Source organism: Tupaia chinensis, unplaced genomic scaffold (genome assembly GCF_000334495.1).
Source record: "Tupaia chinensis unplaced genomic scaffold, TupChi_1.0 Scaffold141887_1, whole genome shotgun sequence".
Lineage (NCBI taxonomy): Eukaryota > Metazoa > Chordata > Mammalia > Scandentia > Tupaiidae > Tupaia > Tupaia belangeri.
The window spans coordinates 450,884-469,068 of NW_006201743.1; the positions used below are offsets into that span (position 1 = coordinate 450,884).

The 18,185-nt window shown below is 41.9% G+C and overlaps 1 protein-coding gene across 2 annotated transcripts in view; it reads left to right on the top strand.

Annotated features, from left to right (window-relative positions):
- The window catches only part of WASF3 (WASP family member 3), a 95,486-nt gene extending 81,794 nt beyond the window's left edge, over positions 1-13,692 (top strand). Inside the window, exons 6-9 of one of the 2 annotated variants that reach the window (XM_006163272.3) lie at positions 1,386-1,561; positions 6,372-6,638; positions 8,196-8,563; positions 11,616-13,692. In XM_006163272.3, coding sequence (XP_006163334.1) covers positions 1,386-1,561; positions 6,372-6,638; positions 8,196-8,563; positions 11,616-11,773 — 969 coding nt within the window. In that variant the 3' untranslated portion in view covers positions 11,774-13,692. Of the gene's footprint in view, positions 1-1,385; positions 1,562-5,360; positions 5,528-6,371; positions 6,639-8,195; positions 8,564-11,615 lie in introns of both variants that reach the window. The other variant, XM_006163273.3, reaches the window with a different exon arrangement.
- Positions 13,693-18,185: the final 4,493 nt, after the last annotated feature.

The window sequence follows — 18,185 nt, forward strand, 5'->3', positions numbered from 1 at the left end:
TCATATGTCTCCTCTGTAGGTCAGCCCCTGCTTCTCATTCTTCATTGGTTTTCCATTGTTCCTGGGGATAAACAGAATTTTTAGCATGACCTTCAAGATCACCTGCCCTTAAATCTTGAAATTTACCTACCATTTAACTTCTTTCAGTTTTTCTAATGCTGTCGCTCCTCCTCAGAACCATCACATATTCTGTTCCTGCTTGCTGGCATGAAGCCGAGCTGACCCCTGTCTCTCTATAGAGTGAATGCCCACCTCACACCACAGATCTTGGTCTAGCCACTGCAGAACACTGCCCTGACTTCCAGTCTAGATGTTTTATTTATATATAATCTTGAAACACGAAAGTGTAAATATAAAATATTTATATGATATGCGAGGTCTTCAAAAAGTTCCTGGAAAATATATATTATGAAAAAACTAGGCATGGATTTCAACATTTTTGCATAAAAATAAATACATACTTGAATTTCAGTTTTCATCAACTTTCTGGTGTCCTCCTACATCAATATATAACATGAAATAATTGACATGTAAGTGACATAAGTATATTTGAAATACGAGAGCGTGCACTGTGCCTGGCTATACTAGTAGCTCCTGTTTAGCCTGGCTGTGAGTCTGATCGCCCCGCCAACACTTACTGAGCACGTACTCTATATAAAACAGTGTGTTGAGGTAACATCGAGGGCACTGTAGGAAGTTAAAATAAATGTTCCTGTCCTTGAGGTCATGAAATCTTGTGAGGGAAGTAGGAAGAACATACAGCCGTATGTAGAAATAACTGTCCTCACCTTTAAGGACATGCTTATTATGCAGGACCTAAGTATTTACTGAGTACATTTTCCCTGGCAAAGTAGGGCTGGAGTAAGAATGGCACTTTGTCTGTGGACAGGTAAGTTTTTATCTTGTTTTGTTTTGTGTTAAACTGGTTATCAGGTTAGCTTAAACTTTCTATAATCATCTTTTAGAAATGGGGACTAGGACATTTCAAATAATTTTCTTTGAAAGACAGCTAAGTCAGACTACTTGAGTGGTGGGAAAGGATGTCCGTGCCAGTACCTCGCCTGCATAACGTGGGTGAGAAGTGGGCAGTACGTTTCCTGCAAGCCACAAGCCTCCTGAGAGTTCTTTCCTGAGAACGAAGGAAGCAGCTCTTGTAGTTGGAGCACAGTTGCTTTCTGTGGAGCTAGATTAAAGGGCTAAGTATCAGCTACTTTTTGTTGGATCTTTGGGAAGAAGGAGCGTGCTTCTTTAGGATTTTCTTAACAGTAGAGTAATTGAAATGTGAACATCTCTGGTCTCGTTTCCTGTGCATTGTAACCACATCTAACGTGCTGTTTTCCTTTCCCTCTGTCTCGGCATGCTTTCTTTATTTCCCTGCGCATCAGGAGCAAAAACGTATAGACGGCACCACCCGTGAGGTGAAAAAGGTTAGAAAAGCCAGAAACAGGCGCCAGGAGTGGAATATGATGGCATATGACAAAGAGCTTAGACCCGACAACAGGTTGTCTCAGAGTGTGTACCACGGAGCGTCTTCCGAGGGATCCCTGTCCCCAGACACTAGGTGTGTGAGTGTCATAGCTCCCTCATCCCCGGTGCTCTGGGCCACTGGGTACTATGGGTTTTATTATACACTGGAAATGTACCTGCAACATTGGGGTTTATGTGACCCATTATATATGTCAAAACTTTTCTTAAAACAAAATATATATATTTGTTTTGAAATAATACTTCAAGACTCTGTTATTTTACATTGGGATCTTTTTTTTTTTTCTTGCTTGATTTTTGTTTTTAAATCTCTCTGACTTAAATTTATTGTTCAGTTAATCTAGATATGTAGTGTTTTAATCGATTCTAAATTGGGGGTAACTGCCATGACTTAAATTTTTATTTTAATGATTTAATGTTTTCTCTTTAGCTTAGAATTTTGAATGTCCTTTGCTATGTAAAAATGACTGGTAGGTGATAATTAATGTGACTAAGGAATACCTTTTTTTTAATAGTAACTTTCAAAAAGTGATAGAAAATTATTTCTTACTTCAGATAACTAATCTTATGTATTCTAGTTTCAGGAGGAGAATTTTGTCGGAGTTTAATTTAAAAATTTGGTAGCAGTTAAGTAAAAATATTTCTTGCAGATGTGAATGATGTGGATGGTCACTAAGTCACATTCGTCACAAAAGGGATTAAGTGACAGGGACTCGTCAATTTTAACTTTTGGTTTAATTTCCTATTTCTGATAGTCTTTCATTTGCTAGTCTTTCATTTGCATAACTCTTGAAGTCGTCTAGCAGTATTTCAAAATGACAAATTGTTACGATAGGTGACTTAAGAATGTCTCAAAACAGTAACAACTGTATCTTATGTTATATAGTTATATATATATTTTTCTTTTACCTTTGTAACCTCAGTATTCAGTAGGCTCTCATTTAGAAGGTGTTTCATGAGTACTTGCTGTGTAAGGAAGAGCTTATTTGGTACTTATAGTGCCTTAAATATTTCTAATCATAAAGTCTGTAAATATCAGTAGGATGTGATGCAAGTAGGTAATTTTTAGGTACTTTTTTTGTTAAATACTAGAGAATTATAGGAACTTTGCTTGAGTTCTAGCCTGAAGTTTGAAATTTACTGTCATGGGATTTTGTTTTTAATTGCTAATGGGCATGAGCGCTTCCCAGAGAGAACAAGAAAAGGAGAAAGCGCCCTCGGTGGGGCATGATCACAATAATCCTTTCTCCTACATTTCTCCATCCCATTGGGAAAAACACACATCTGGGCGTATTTTTCAAGCCACTGGGGCAAGGATGCTCGGGCATGTGGGATCTGACTCCCTTAGGCCCAGTGTCAGTTTATTTCTATATAAAATAAGAATGCTGATAGAATTCTGCACATAGTTCTTTGGTAGGGAGGGAGAGGTACATGAACCTCATACCTCCCATGATGTTAATTTGCTGTTTTGCTTTTTTCCAAATAATTGAAATTTGTATTTACTTATTTTTTAGGTTATTGCCACAGGGCACATGTGCTTGCTGGAGAGAGATGGAGAGAGATGAGGGGTGGAGAGGTCATGAGGTGCAGCAGGGGGATGACCATGCTACATTCACTTCTCCGTTCTCAGGATTTTAGACATGCACACCCAGTATGATTTTCAAGCCACTATGTCTGGGGTTCGAACTGTGGTTAGCTCTGTGGGAGTCCAGCACCTTAACCACAACACCATCCATAGCCCCAAATATTTATTTTTATCCCACATACACTTTTTTTTTTTTAACAAAAGCAGATGTACAAATTATTTTTCTTTTTTAAGAGAGATTTTTGCTATATGGTATGTGCGCTCTCCAGACAGACAGAAAGTGAGAAATCAGACCTCCCCATCCCGATGGGCCCAGGGAGATGGTCATACTGCAATCCCTTCTCTTCTGTTCTCCTCTTGGGATCTTGGGGATGCACATACACATGCCCGACATGAGTTTGAAGCCACTGGGTTGCAGACTCAAACCGTGGTTGACTACGTGGGAGTCCAGCAACATAACCATTATGCCATCTGCTGGTCCCAGTGATTTTTTTTTTTAACTCCTTAGTTTAATGATTGATACTCATTCTTGCTTCTGAGATTACATGTTGCATGTTGGGTATGAAATTGATGGTCCTTCAGATTATTTAGTATTTTGTCTTTGTATTTTTGTTGTTTAGGTATATTTTCATTTCTCTTATGTTTCAAAAAGCAAACAGTATTTTACATTTTATCTCTTTAGGATTTCCTATTGTCTCATATTATTCCCCATGGACTCTCACTATTTGCATTTATTATTTTCTAACAAATATACAGATTATAATTCATCATTATATTTGGATTATATTTCTTACATTAATTTAGAAATTTTTATTTACTAAAATGTGTCACTTTTTTCCTAATTATAAAATAAGACATGCTTATTAAATCTGGAAATCACAGAAAAAAATCTAAGTGAAATATTCTCCATAGTCTCACCATCCCGAGAAATCACTATTTACATTTTAGTGTAATTCTTTTTGGTATTTTTCTGTATATGCGTATGTTTTTTCTTTTACAAAATCAGAATCATGCTTTGTTTTCTTTCTTTTGACTTTTGTTATCACTCATGTATTATTTAGAAATCTAGTTTTTAATTACTGTAACTTTTCATCTGAGTGTATTGAAGATACTCAGGGAAATTGAAGTCTCAAGTGCCACGGCATGTATCTAAGCCGTTCATATAAGTATTGTACTTTAACCCAGTCCGTGTAAGCTCTCTGTCTGCCTCTCTCTGTCAGTTGTTAGGAATGGTTTCTAAGTGTGAATTTAAGTTGAGAATTGATGGAATGCTTCCCTACTGAATAACCAGCTCTCTTTTGCTATTATTCAGGAAGCATCAGACCTCCATCCATGCCCAGCTGTCCTTGTTTTTCCTGCATTCAATTCTGGGCCCTGTCACAGCTCTCCAACTCTGCCCACATGTCTACCCGAGAAACCCTGGGGGACTTATGGGACGCTCCCACTGAGTCCCACTGCTCTGTTTCCTGTTTCAGAATCGTCTCTGCCCCTACCACTCCTCTGTAGCAGATGATTGTTTATGGTCACAGAGCTTCAGGCCGCCCTGCTCACCCCCGTGCGGGCAGAGCTGCAGTGCCTCACTGGGAAACTGTCTCTGGCAGTTGCCCTGCCTCTGCCCTTTCCTCCTGCCCTCTGTGTCCTCATTTTCTGTGGTCCTTCCCTCTTCAGCATACCAAGCTTTTCTCCTCTGCCCAGTCCACATGATGGTCGCCTGTCGTCAGAGTCTTCCCTCTAGAAATCTGCTTTGATGTCTCCGTCAAACATCTATTGCCTCTTCCTTTACTACCACTCCCTGTGGTTCATCCCCTTACTTCGCTCTTTCTGGCGTGTGTCATAAAGCTACTCCACAGGGGAATCCCTCTCAGTGAGGCCACGGTATTTACTGCTTCTCAGCCTCGTCCCATCAGAAGCACTCCGCCATTAGAAGAGCATGCACAGTAGTCAGTGACATAGGCACGCACATGTCGTCCATGACCGTAGAGTTTTAGGTATTTGTTTTTATAAAGAACAGGTCAGGTTTAAAAATGTCATTAACTCATTTACCAGCATTTTGCATACCTTACTCTAGAATTCGTCCTGCAGTTATGGAGGAAAAAAGTTATTAGTTATGATTAAAGTACAATTAAGGAAGGAAAAAGTGGGGAAAGCCTCTTTTCATTTAGCAAGCGTTTCTGTGCCACTCCATACTCCAGTTAAGGGGAGCTCCTGTCTGAAGTCGCCAAGATCTAAATTCAGTTTGTGTCTTCCCTGCTCCCCACATCCCCAATGTGTGTTTGCGTATTTCCTTCAGAGAGAGAAACACAAGCTGAATCCTAACAGAAACCAGCAAGTAAACGTGAGAAAAGTCAGAACAAGAAAAGAAGAGTGGGAGAGGAGGAAAATGGGCATTGAGTTTATGAGTGACGCAAAGAACCTGGAACAGGCAGGGAGCAGGAAAGAGGACAGAGCGCCCAGAGGGTTTGTCATTTTGCTTTCTTTGGGTTCCCAGCGTCAGGCCTGCCCCTGCTTCAGCCATCACGAGAGGATGTGCAGCCCCTACTGACACTGCGCTGTAACCCGGGCCAGCGTGTGACGTACTAATGCCCACTGCGCTGCGTGGCTTCCACATGCACGAGTCCTCACCCACCGGCGAGGGCTCAGCTGGCATCTCAGCACCCCAGCATCTTTCTCAACTCTGCTCAACTAATCCACAACTCCATTCCTTTCAGGGTTTCTCACTCAGCTCTGCACTGAAAGAAAACAAGAAGGCCTTTCCATAGTACTCCACACTGCATCCCTCTATGTGAAAGAAATTTCTTTTGTTTAAGAAAAATACGATTCACTACATCGCATTCTTGATTTCTTTTTCTGTTCTTACTGTTAATATTTATCCAGCTCACCTGCCATTTTATTTTTTCTAATTACATGCTGTCAGTTTCATTGCCACTGAAATCCTGTCTGTCATAGACGTAGTTTCTCTACTAAATGAAATTTGTCTTGTAGCCTTCTCTTAGAGAGGAAGTATGTTGAAATGCCGTGAAAACGAGGCTCCGCTGTCTCCTGCTTGCAGATCTCTCTGCCTTACTCACTTCAGAGCTGTGACTCTGAATTCATGTAACACCGGGGCTTGCTGCTAAGATAGTAATTATGTTGTTGCTCGGAAGCTCTCACGGGGCCAGGCCTAGTTGATAGCAAAAGAAATATACATGTCTGATTTCTGTGCATTTGGCAGTGGCATTATTCAAATATGCACTGTGCCTGTTAGGGGGAATTTTAAAAACTTAATTTAAATTTCTCCCACCCCTTTTCTCTCAAATGTCAGGTCCCACGCGTCGGATGTTACAGATTACTCTTACCCGGCTACTCCCAACCATTCTCTACACCCTCAGCCAGTGACCCCTTCCTACGCAGCTGGTGATGCACCACCGCATGGGCCCGCAAACCAGGCTCCAGAACATGAGTACCGGCCCCCTTCTGCCTCAGCAAGGCACATGGCCCTAAACAGACCTCAGCAGCCACCACCCCCGCCTCCCCCGCAGGCCCCTGAGGGGTCCCAGGCCTCTGCACCCATGGCTCCAGCAGACTACGGGTAAATCAGCATTTCTTATGCTCTACTGCCAACTTGCTCTTGCATTTGAATCCTGCCGTGTATGGCAGGAGAACTGTCACTTTGATATTTTCAAGGCCAAAGTATAGTTAAGAATGACTGGATGTAGATTCTCTTAGTTATGACAAATTCTCTGTGAAACAAAGGAGGTACAGCACCTGCCACCTTTCCCTTTTGGTGACAGCTAAAACTCAGGTTTATGTCTGTGTTAGGATATGCATTCCTTTTATATACGCACTTAGTCATGCTTACTTTTGTTTGAAGGATCTCTAAGCCTAGGCTTTGATAAAGGACAAAATGCTGATTTCATGAACCTGCTCCAAATCCTCAAGTTTCCCTCCACAGAATTCTTATCACAGATGAGAATACCATTTAATGTAGCCCCTTCGTCCCGTGTTGGTTCTTACCCTTGGCCTTTTCTTGACCTGACATTGATAGTCCCATTTCTTGATTTCATTCTGCCCCCAGGCCCTCTTGTTTTCTGACTTACAGGTAAGCACAAACACCGTCCTTAAAAAGACCCTTGTGTTCAAGTGTTTATCCCAAACACCCACCCATATTTTGATTGACCTTAGCTCTCTTTTTTGGATTAACTCTGACCTTAAACTATTCACCCCTTGGAGTGGATGTCCAGGGAGTTGAAAATACAACCCTTCCTTATAGCATGCATGTTCTTCCAGCCAGAACGGTGGGTATCCCTCTAGGGACACGTGTCCCTCAGCTGTCAGGAATTTTCTCTCTGACCGTGCAGTTCCGAGTACTTTCTACCTCTTGGTTTACCAAGACAAGATTTCAGGGAGTATTCCGAGACTGTTACTGTCTGGTGGAGAGGGTCCATTATCCAGCTGGTTTGGAAAACAGTTACAGAATTCAGCACATTTCTTTATGGTTAGACCTTTCAACACTTCTGATATGCCCTCAGGCCCTGCGAGCATGGGAGTTCCCTGGGGGTGGGCAAGAGAACGTAGTCTTTTCCCGTCTGGGCAACCACAGAGCCCTTAGAGGGTAAGCTTGGGAGCCGCCCGCTGTGGAGATGACCGGTATGAAGAACATACTGGTGTTGCTGTCCTGACCTACGAGGTTGGACACTGTGTCTAACTTTCCAGAGAAAATCACTTCTCATCTTGACATGTTTGATTAGAAGGCCTTGAGTTCCTCATAATAAATAATGTACTGGGTCATCGGAAAGGTCATGACATGTTTTTGCATAGAAAAATACATCATGAATTTTCCTTTGACCCAATAGAACTACGGAAATAGCTAACCCAGATGGATGTTTGCAATTGGCCATGATTTAAATTCCAGCACAAGGGGTCTTCAAAAAGTTCTTAGAAGATATGTATTAGGAAAATTTCAAAATTTTTGAACCAAAATAAACTTGTAGTTTAATTCTGTTTTTTTTTTTTTTTTTCTGTGAAGTTTCTGCGGTCCCCTCTTAGGTACTATGTCTTGGGGAAGGCTTTCCATTAGGCCTGGTAAGACCAGAGGATGCGACCCTTACTGATACGTTGGTGTCTGTGTGTCTCCTCTTTTTATCAGGATGCTCCCAGCGCAGATCATTGAGTATTACAACCCGGCCGGCCCACCCCCTCCACCCCCTCCTCCCATGATTCCTTCTGCACAGACTGCTTTTGTCAGCCCTCTCCAGATCCCCACTCAACCCTCCTTTCCCACAGCAGCCGGCTCCACCTACTCAGCCCCTCCACACCCTCCTGCCACCGGGCTCCTGGTCACAGCCCCACCACCTCCAGGCCCCCCACCTCCCCCGCCAGGCCCTCCTGGCCCTGGCTCTTCTCTGTCATCCTCCCCAATGCATGGGCCCCCAGCGGCTGAGGCAAAGCGTCCGGAGCCCTCACAGCCACCAATAAGTGACGCACGAAGTGACCTCCTTGCTGCTATTCGAATGGGTAAGTAAAGTGCCCCAAACACACAGCTCCCTCCCATGGGTTCTGTGTCTAACCAGCTACAGCTGCTTCATCTTCAAAGTGGCTACTCCCTATGTTGTATTGTTTTTGAGAGGAGGGTTAAAAGACACTTATTATTTATTAATTTTTTAAGTACTAGGTGTGTTTTTTTTTCCAGTGCAAGGTAAACCCATCAAGATAAAGGATTGAGCATTCAGGAAAGCTTACTCAGCTATTGGATTGTCAGGAAAGTCATGACGTATTTTTCTAAGTTTTTCTATGTAAAAATGTGCCATGACTTTTCCAACAATCCAGTAGAAACTGAGTTACAGAAGTGATTGCCTAATTAACTGGACTGTTTCCTTTGCATTCTTCTCTCAGGATAAAAGTACAAGTGGAAGAAAGTGTACATACCAATGATTTAGTGTTTTTTTGTTTTGTTTTGTTTTAAATCTAGGGTATGTCCTGAAGCCGTCCTATTTTTAGCTTGATGTGCCCAGGGCGATGATGTTCCTGCATTTGCCTAACAGCACAACCCCTTGTCAGGCTGAGTCCTCACTGACCCCAGACCCCAAAATGTAAAGAAGCGAAGTTTCTTGGGTGGAATCAGGCCAGGGTGCATGGGCCACCTGTGTGAACCTGTGCTTAGAGTCCCACAGGAAACCTCCATACCACAGCATTTACTTCTTCTTCTTCTTCTTCTAAGTTTTTGCTATAGGGCACGTGCACTTGTGGAGAGAGACAAAGAGAAGGAAAAGTAAGAAAGAGGGTAGGTAGGTGAGAAATCACTCCCCCGGGGTGATGGCCATTGCACGTTTCTTCTCCATTCTTCTCTTCCTCCTGGGACATGCACATATAGCCAGAGTGATTTTTAAGCCACTGGGTCTGGGACTCAGACCATGGTCATCTACATGGGAATCTAGCACCTTAATCACCACGCCACCTGCTGGCTCCCCCACACCATTTATTCTTAATAAGGTCAAAGCCAGGTTGGTCAAGTGGCACCAGTAGCATGTGGGAATATCCCAGGAGCTTCTCCGACTGTGGGGAGTGTCCCTGTCTCTGGCCACAGCTCAGTCGGCACAGTCTGAGAGAGGACCCCAGCTCCAGCCTCACAGGCTCAGCCTTGGTGACGTCCTCCTGGGGCAGCTGTGACAGTGCTGTCTCTGCCATTTGCTTCGGCACCTATGAATCAGGTCTCCTGAAGACCCCAGGGCCTCTGCACAGCTCGAACATCATTGGTGCACTTTGATTTTGTCAAGAAAAAAATACCCAGAGAAAAACACCTCATGGAAAAAAATGTGAGGTCATAGTAGGACAGTGTTGGATTCGCTTTTTTCATTCTTAATGGCAGAGGGCACTTGTGCACACTTGAGAGGGAGAAAGAGAGAGAAAAATCACCCCTAGCAGGGCCTGGTTGCACCACAAGGCCTTTAATTTTCCATCCCATGAGGATCCTGGGCATGCACACACAGTGTTTTTTTAGGTTGCCAGGGCTGAGACTCAAACCATGGTCAGCCCTGTGGGAGCTGGCTTCCTCTACATAGCTGGCTCCCACTGTGCTGTGTGGCCAGCCCAGATGTGCCTTTTGAAACTGGTAAGCCCTGTCTAATATGAGTTAATCCATGACCTAGAAATAATCACAAGGAAAATGGTATCTTACGTATCTAAATCAACATCATGTACAGAGTAGCTGCCTGTATTCTTCAGAAGCTTGAAGGTCATGCAACACAAAGACTGAAGAACTGTACAGATTTAAGGATGTTAACAAAACTTGACAACTGATGTTAACAGGGTGATACTGCCTTGGATTGTGAACCAGGGGGAATTTTTTCATGGGCAATTTAATTTGGTCTGTTGAAAAAATCAGATAAAAATTTGTACAGTAGGTGGTAGTATTAAATAATTTGCTGGTTTTCATTTCAAAGTAAATATACATAAAAGTATTTTAGGGGTAAGGGGACATTGTATGCCCCTGCTCTCAAATGGCCCAGAGAAAAGTGTCTATGTGTGTGAGAAAGAGAAAGATTGTGAAACAAATGTGGTCCAGTATTATTAGTTGGGAAATCTGGGTGCAGGGTTTGGTGGTTCCCACTTCTCTCCAAGATACATTTGAAGACCTCCAATGGGTGCTGGAAACCATTGTACTGAACTCTTTACTGTGTTTTTCCTATACATACATACTTATGATCAAGTTTAATTAATAAATCAGGCACAGTAAAAGATTAACAACTATAACTAATAATCACATGGAATAATTATAATAATATACTATAGTAAAAGTTGAGTGAATGTGATCTCTTTCTCACCGCTGTTTGGGCTGCTGCCAACTACAGGAAACCATGGAAACCAAAACTATGGATAAGGAGGGACTGCTATGTATTGCTATGTATGGGAATGTTTTTCTACTAGTGTTTGAGCTATTCTGTAAATCTGCAATTATTTTCAAATGAAAAATTAAGAAATGATAAGCATTAGGCCATCGGATATCCTGTTTTGTTAACTAACTAAGCTTAGCTGTGACGGTTGCATTTTATTCATTTTTAACAGTAATTGTTTGGACAATAATTCTGGTATCTCGTTAGGTTATGTGAGTGCCATTAGTATTGAACACTGTTTTCCAAACCTCCCATTTCAGCACCATCCAGTAAGACAATCTGTGATGGCAGAAGTGTTACAGCCTGTGCTGCCCAGTGTGCGGGCACTAGCCATGTATCAGTTTATATTTAGAAGCTGCATGTGGCTAGGGGCTACATGTTGGACAGTGCAGCTATAGATTTTTCTTTAATAGTATTTGTGTACACTGGAATTATAGCTGCATTTACATTTTATATTTCAATATGGTGCTGTAAAAAATGTTACTACTTTGTACATTCTTTTTTTTTTTTTTTTTTGGTCTTGAAGCTTCCAATATTTCTCCAACTTTTCTCCCCTCAGATTTCTAAAATTTTTAATTTTTACTGTCAGTAGGAGGAAAAAGCTCAGTAGACGATAGCTTGTTTTCCTTAAGTTTGGAGCAAATACAGGGTTTTGATCCTACTTATCTTACCTCTAGGAATTCAGCTGAAGAAGGTGCAGGAGCAGCGTGAGCAAGAGGCCAAGCGCGAGCCCGTCGGGAACGACGTGGCCACCATCCTGTCCAGGCGCATCGCTGTGGAGTACAGCGATTCTGACGACGACTCTGAGTTTGACGAGAACGACTGGTCCGACTGAGGCGGTGCTGGAAGCTCGCCACGTGCAGCAGGTGGGCAGCCTGGAGGGGGCTGGCCGCCAGCCGGGAGCCATGCGTTTGAGGTGTGTGAAGATGCTAAGAGGGCTGAGCACCCCAATAGTGGTATATAATCCCGTAGCTTAGCACCTTTTGTATTAATAACGTGATATTGCTTCTGCACATCCAAAAATCCTGGGTTTTTTCAGTATTTACTGTGTAATACTTAAGTGCCACTAAACATAGCAAATTGTGCTGACCTGAGGAAGTATGCTGTAACTATTGCATTGTCCTGAAAACAGCATTTTGCTTTCTTCTTGGCCATGAAAGTATCTAGTGCAGTTTGGGTTTATTCTTATTGATCATTATAATTCTGCAGACTTGCTGTGTGTTTGTGAAGCTGCCTGGTGTTAGGTCTTTGCAAGATTAATGACTGTCCAAGTGATGTCTTCCAATCAGTCAGTGATATTGTTTGTTTTTTTTTTTTCTTTTTAAAATGTGTTTCAGAGGAAGTAGGTTCTAGAGGGAAAAGTTTAATACCGAAGGAGAATCAAAATGTTTCTGCCTTCAGTTTCTTGGCTTGGAAGCCTCTGAGTGAATGTGAATGCTCTGTTGAAAAATTATACTGTCTTTGCACGCCCTTGTCAAATATGAAATCGAAAGGCCCTTGTCAGGCAGGGTCCCCAGGGGCATTCATTTAGTAAATGTTTGTCAATGATTTTTATAAGAGGTTTCAGCAGCTCAGTAGTAATGAAAATGGAGAACAGGGTCTTTTCTCCTTCAGACCATGGGGGATGACACAGTATTTGCCAGCCCTCACAGCTTGGGCACAGTCAGCTGGAACAGACGTGAGCAGCCCAGGCGCCTCAGCCGAGCCGGGCAGAGCCGCTGCGTGTGGGCTCGGATGCCAAGGAGACCGCTCGCTTCATTTCCTGGGAGCTGTGTCCTCAATGAGACTTGTAGGAGTTCTGAGCTCCTCAGAGCACAACAGAGAGTGCTTTAGTCGGCACTTTGCTCCACTTGGTCTGAAGCTTAAAAGCTTAGGTTTGGCTGAAAGTAGACATTGACGCCTTTCACTTTTCACGGTGCTGTGGCCAGATTAGGGATCAGTCCCATGAGTAGGGCCTTGGCCCTGTCTTAGAAGCACACAGTTCCCTTTTCTCACACTGTCTTTGCACATTCAATGTGAAGCCCCCCACAGGACCTCGGTTAGACCTGTAGCCGCAGCAGAGCGCTCACTTCCACCTCTACTCTTCCTGTTGTTCTCCCCACATGGTGATACTAGAGACCTATGGAGTTCATTTCCTGGCTAAGACCACTCTTAGAAAACTCAAGGACGAAGTGACGTGTAATTTTGGGTAAGGGTAACTTCACTCCAAATAAATAAATGCCCTAGGCTTTGATATTAGCTAGGACTTCATAAAAACGCCAAAACACTGTAATTATGGAGGTATTCTAACCTATTTACAGTATTTCAAACAGATTGCAATTGTTAGTGACTCCCAGTTACGATGAGAGGGAGACTCGCAAAGAAAAGATGACAGGGTTGATAGTAGGGACATGGGCAGGACGGGTGACTACTGGGCTTTTGTTAGTGAGTTCCCAAGGAAACTGTCCAGCCTCCCAAGTCATGTCTGTGGGTTTCCACATGGACGCCGGTGTGGCTTCTGGCATTATCTAGCACCAATCCGTTGGGCTTAGTCACACCGATTTTAAATTCTCAAAACCTACCATCTACTTCCCCTTTCCAAGACCATGCCGTGCTATGTACCTGTCCTCTCAGCTCTACCAGCTGTTTTGGCACTTCTTAAACTCCTCTTCTTGAAGCTGCTCACCACTGGGCTGTCACTAACATTTTCTTGAATATAAATAATAGTTACCAATGAATTTTTAAATTTCTCTCTAATTTTTCTTTTTCAGTGTAGAGGCCTACTGTGTTGGTCTTATTCTTGAGACTTTTTAACCATTTTTTAAGTAAGTCTTATTTTGCCTTTATTTTAATAGTTTGTCTTTACTGTTACTTTTGTTTTAGGAATTACCAATATATTTTGGAACTTATATCTTGAATATGAATAATAATTACCAATGAATTTTTAAATTTCTCTCATTTTTCTTTTTCAGTGTAGAGGCCTACTGTGTTGGTCTTATTCTTGAGACTTTTTACCATTTTTTAAGTAAGTCTTATTTTGCCTTTATTTTAATAGTTTGTCTTTACTGTTACTTTTGTTTTAGGAATTACCAATATATTTTGGAACTTATATTTAGTAATGCTTCTTTGTTTTTGATGGCCCTTCTGTTCTCAGGATAGAGAGGTAATAAAGTTACTGTCCATGTCAGGATATCTTCTATTTATATCTCGTTACAATAAAATTAGTGGCACTTTAATCATAAATATTCATGAGCCCATTATTGGTTGTCTTCTTATAGCTTAACCAACAGGTTATTTTCAACTTGATTTTTTAGAGGAAAGCTTTTGTTTGCCCTGATGTGTTCCATAACCTTTAAAAGACTGGGAAATGACTAAAATCCAAGTTAGGTTATTTTTAGATTTTTTTAAGCTAATTTGATTTATTCTAAAATTTAAATCCATACCTTTTCTAATGTGATATCACCTAAAAAGAAAAAAGTGACGATTTTGAATTTTCTGTTTTCATTTTCAAAAATTATGTAGCAAAACAAATGGAGAAAAACATGGAAAAGTATATTTTATTTCTATAAATTTTACAATTTATAGTTGTAAATGGTAAGATTGTTTTAAATCGTCCTAATATTATTTCTCCATTGTATTTTAGTTCATTTCTTAATAAGCTTTTTTTCTCATTGCATAGACTTAGAGAGGATAAAGCGATAACTCCATCCATTAGCTACATAAACACGATATGGTTGATTTTGCATTATTAGCCCTAGACCATAAGTTTTGGTATACTTATGTTTTTCTTTACTAAGGATACTATTAGAAAATTAACATTTCATTTCAGTAAATTTTTGGAACATCTAAATCTTTTCTGAATACCAAGTGGTTAGGTTGTGAAAGTTTTGTGATAATTTGCAACTGAAGTACATGATACATTTTAATCCATTACAGATTAGTGGGAATGTATCAGCCAGAGTAGCAAGTAAGTTTTGTTTTCTAAATCAGAGTATCTGTCATCTTGCAGTATTACCAATGCTGTTGTAAATTGAACTTAAAATGGTATTAAAAGAACTCCTGTTAAACAATTTTTATCTGTTTGTATATCTTACTATAGATTATGTACAAGTAACATCTAAATAAAATTACACTTTTAACCCTGAAATGTTTTGCTTATTCATAACTATGTTCTATGTTTCATGTTTGAGAGGAGACGTTGGGCATTGTGTGGGGTTTGATTTAGCATGTTCCTTATCAGATAGCAGAAGCTACTACTCTGATTTCCATTAGATTTCCTCATAGTTTTTGTGTAACCAAGAATTCCGATCACATTCTGAGTGACTCAGAAAAGAAATGGAATAGTTAGAAAGAAAAAGCCATTCTGGGAGCAGGAAGCAGCAGGTTCAGAGAATAGAGCCTGGAGGGTCTTAACCACATTCGGTCTCAATAGTAGCAGTGCCTCATGGCTAGATGGTGGTGTAGCACTAATACAACACCCCCATGGGGAAGCCCTAGGTCCACATCCCAGCACCTCTGAGCATGCTGGGTGTGTGCACGGGCCCATCACCCTCACACACCGAGGGCGTCACGTGCCACACTTCTAAGCGCTTTACCCGTATTCGTGCATTTAAGCTCTTATTAGGCCCATAAAAAAATTTTTTTTGAGACTTGTATAAGGATCCATTGAAGGTGTGATTCTCCTTATCTCTGTCTCTCATAGGAAAAAATGGACAGACTTAAAATAGTGAGTAATACTCTATAGCATGTATTGTTTATTAGATGTTTTTACTTTATCTTTAAAATGGGCATCCTGTCTATTTCACATATGAGAACACTAGTGTGACGTTCTGTTGTCTGTTCAGGGACCTTGCTAGACAGAACTCAGTGCTGGGCAGAATTCCACATGGCAGTAGTGGGAGTGGAGATGGGATAGGTGCCTGTCACCAGGTTCGGACAAGCCAGGCCAGAGCGAAGCCTTCCCATCACAGCTGCCTGAGTTGCCGTTGCTCACAGCGTGTACCTCCCAGAGCTTAGGTCACACAGTGTGATGACTGGGTTTTGTGTACCCTCCAGCCCATAGCGTGTTCCATGTAGACCCCGTCCACTTTTGCAGCCCGAGTGTCTCAGCCCAGGGCTTGAGACTTACTAAGTGTCGACATATATTTTTCAAGAGGTGGACATTTATAGAGCAGAAGGGAGGCTTCACCACATTTCTTGTGGGCCTAATAGCTTAAATGCACGAATATGGATGAAGCGGCGCATGAAGCCCTGAGTGTACGAGAGCTGTTACGGTGGTCTCCAAGGCCCTTGCTGGAGAAGAGACAGCAGGCCAGTCTGCCTCATGGGGCTTCTCATCTAATGGGAAAGATAGATGTTAAATATTGTCGGGTTATTTGTCCATTTTATGTGTGCTGTAGTTGGGGTTGGGGCGAGGAATGTCCAGTCTCGTCAGGCTGAGGTTTAAGAATGAGCGGAAGTTAGCTAAGAGCGAAGGAAAGGGAAGGGAGTTTCTCATAGAGGGAAGAGCATTTGTGTTCCCTTGGATGGAAGAGACAGCACTGGGTGGTGATGGGGCCATAGTGTCAGTGGAATGGATGGGACAGGATGGGAGGGGAGGGTCACAGGTGGGCTACAATGGAAACCTGCTGTGGGTTGAGCACCCCTGCCCCTGAAAAATCCATCTGTTGAATTTGGTCTTGATGGGATTAAGAGAATGAAGACATAAATAGGGGATGGTGATAAAAGGTAGGGCTTTTGGGAGGAGATTAGGGTTAAGGTTATGAGGGGATGTGTGAGTGACTCCTGGCTTGTGTGTAAAGGGAGGGGACAGACACGCGGACAGGTGCACACTCTCCTGCTTTCTGCCATGTTCTGATATGCCCAGAAGATCCTCACCAGATATCTGTGGCTCTGGACCTTGGACTTCAGAACAAACTGAGCCGAATAAACCCTCAGGTCTTTTAAATTACCCAGGCTCGGGCATTTTCTGTTACTAGCAAAGAAAAAAGACTAGGACAGCTCCTGCGTTCAGCATGCAGGACCGAGGGGGCTTTCCAGTTCACCACTCGCTTATGTGCGCCCAGCTGTGATATGAACACGGAAAGTCTCTCCACATTGGCAGCCTGGCTGTTCTTCCTTGATCATCATAGCCCCATGTCTTGATACCAATTCATTTAAAAGGGATCTTTGATCTACTTTATTCATGTTTATATTTAGAAGGATCGTAGTACTCAGTGAGTCCAGCTCCCACGCATTAAAGATGGAGGAAAGGTTCATTTGCATTGCTGAGGCTCAAAGCATGGTTTAACTCTTGAGTTTTCAAATTGTGCTCCTGTTCCACAGTGGACCTTCAAGAGTTAGGTAATAATTCTCTCTCCCTGCCCACCCCAACCCCAGCATTTTAATATGAAACGTCTGGACACCTACGATAAAGCCGTAGAGCCCATATCTGTTCATTCATTGTTTCATCTTACTTTATGTATTTTGAAGTAACATGTAGTATACTTCACCCCCGAACACTTAAGTATACATGCAGCATTAATTAGATTGTATTACAAACGATCTTTAAAAGATCACTGTGGGGACCAGCCGTTGGCGCAATGGCTCTGTTGCTGGACTCCCATGTAGCCAACCGCATCTTCAGTCTTGGACCTGGTGACTTAAACTCATGCCAGGCACAGGTGCGTGCATGCCCAAGATCCGGAGAGGAGAATGGAGGAGAAGGGATTGCAGCGTGGCCATCCCCCCTGGGGGGTGATTTCTCGCTTTCTGTCTCTCTGTCTCTTTTTGGCGAGCACATGAGCCCGATAGCAAAAACCTTTCCAAAAAAAAAAAAAAAGGTTCACAATGTGTATTCTGAAAAAAGCTATGTGCAGATGTTAAGTTTTTTTTTTTTAAACTGAATTACTCTTTTATTATCATCATAATCTTCTTTATATTACATTGGATTACATATAACTTTACATTGACTTCCATTGCTTTTTCAAAAGGGAATGCCATGCATGTCAGTCAATACAGAGGCATCGATCTCCCCGCTTTATCATTCAAAGTCTTTTCCATGCATTTCCCAATAATTATTATTATTATAATTTTTTAAAACAGTCAATCACTATTTCTCATTTTGCTTGTTAAAAGACTTCACCCATCATGAAATACTTCCCAGACCAGTCCAGTTGAGAATACTATACACGTCATCTTCAACAGATAATAAACCATATCTGTTTCTCACTAACATCCCCTCTATTGTTCACTTGCTATCTTTCTCTATCCTCTTCTCTTTTTTTTTT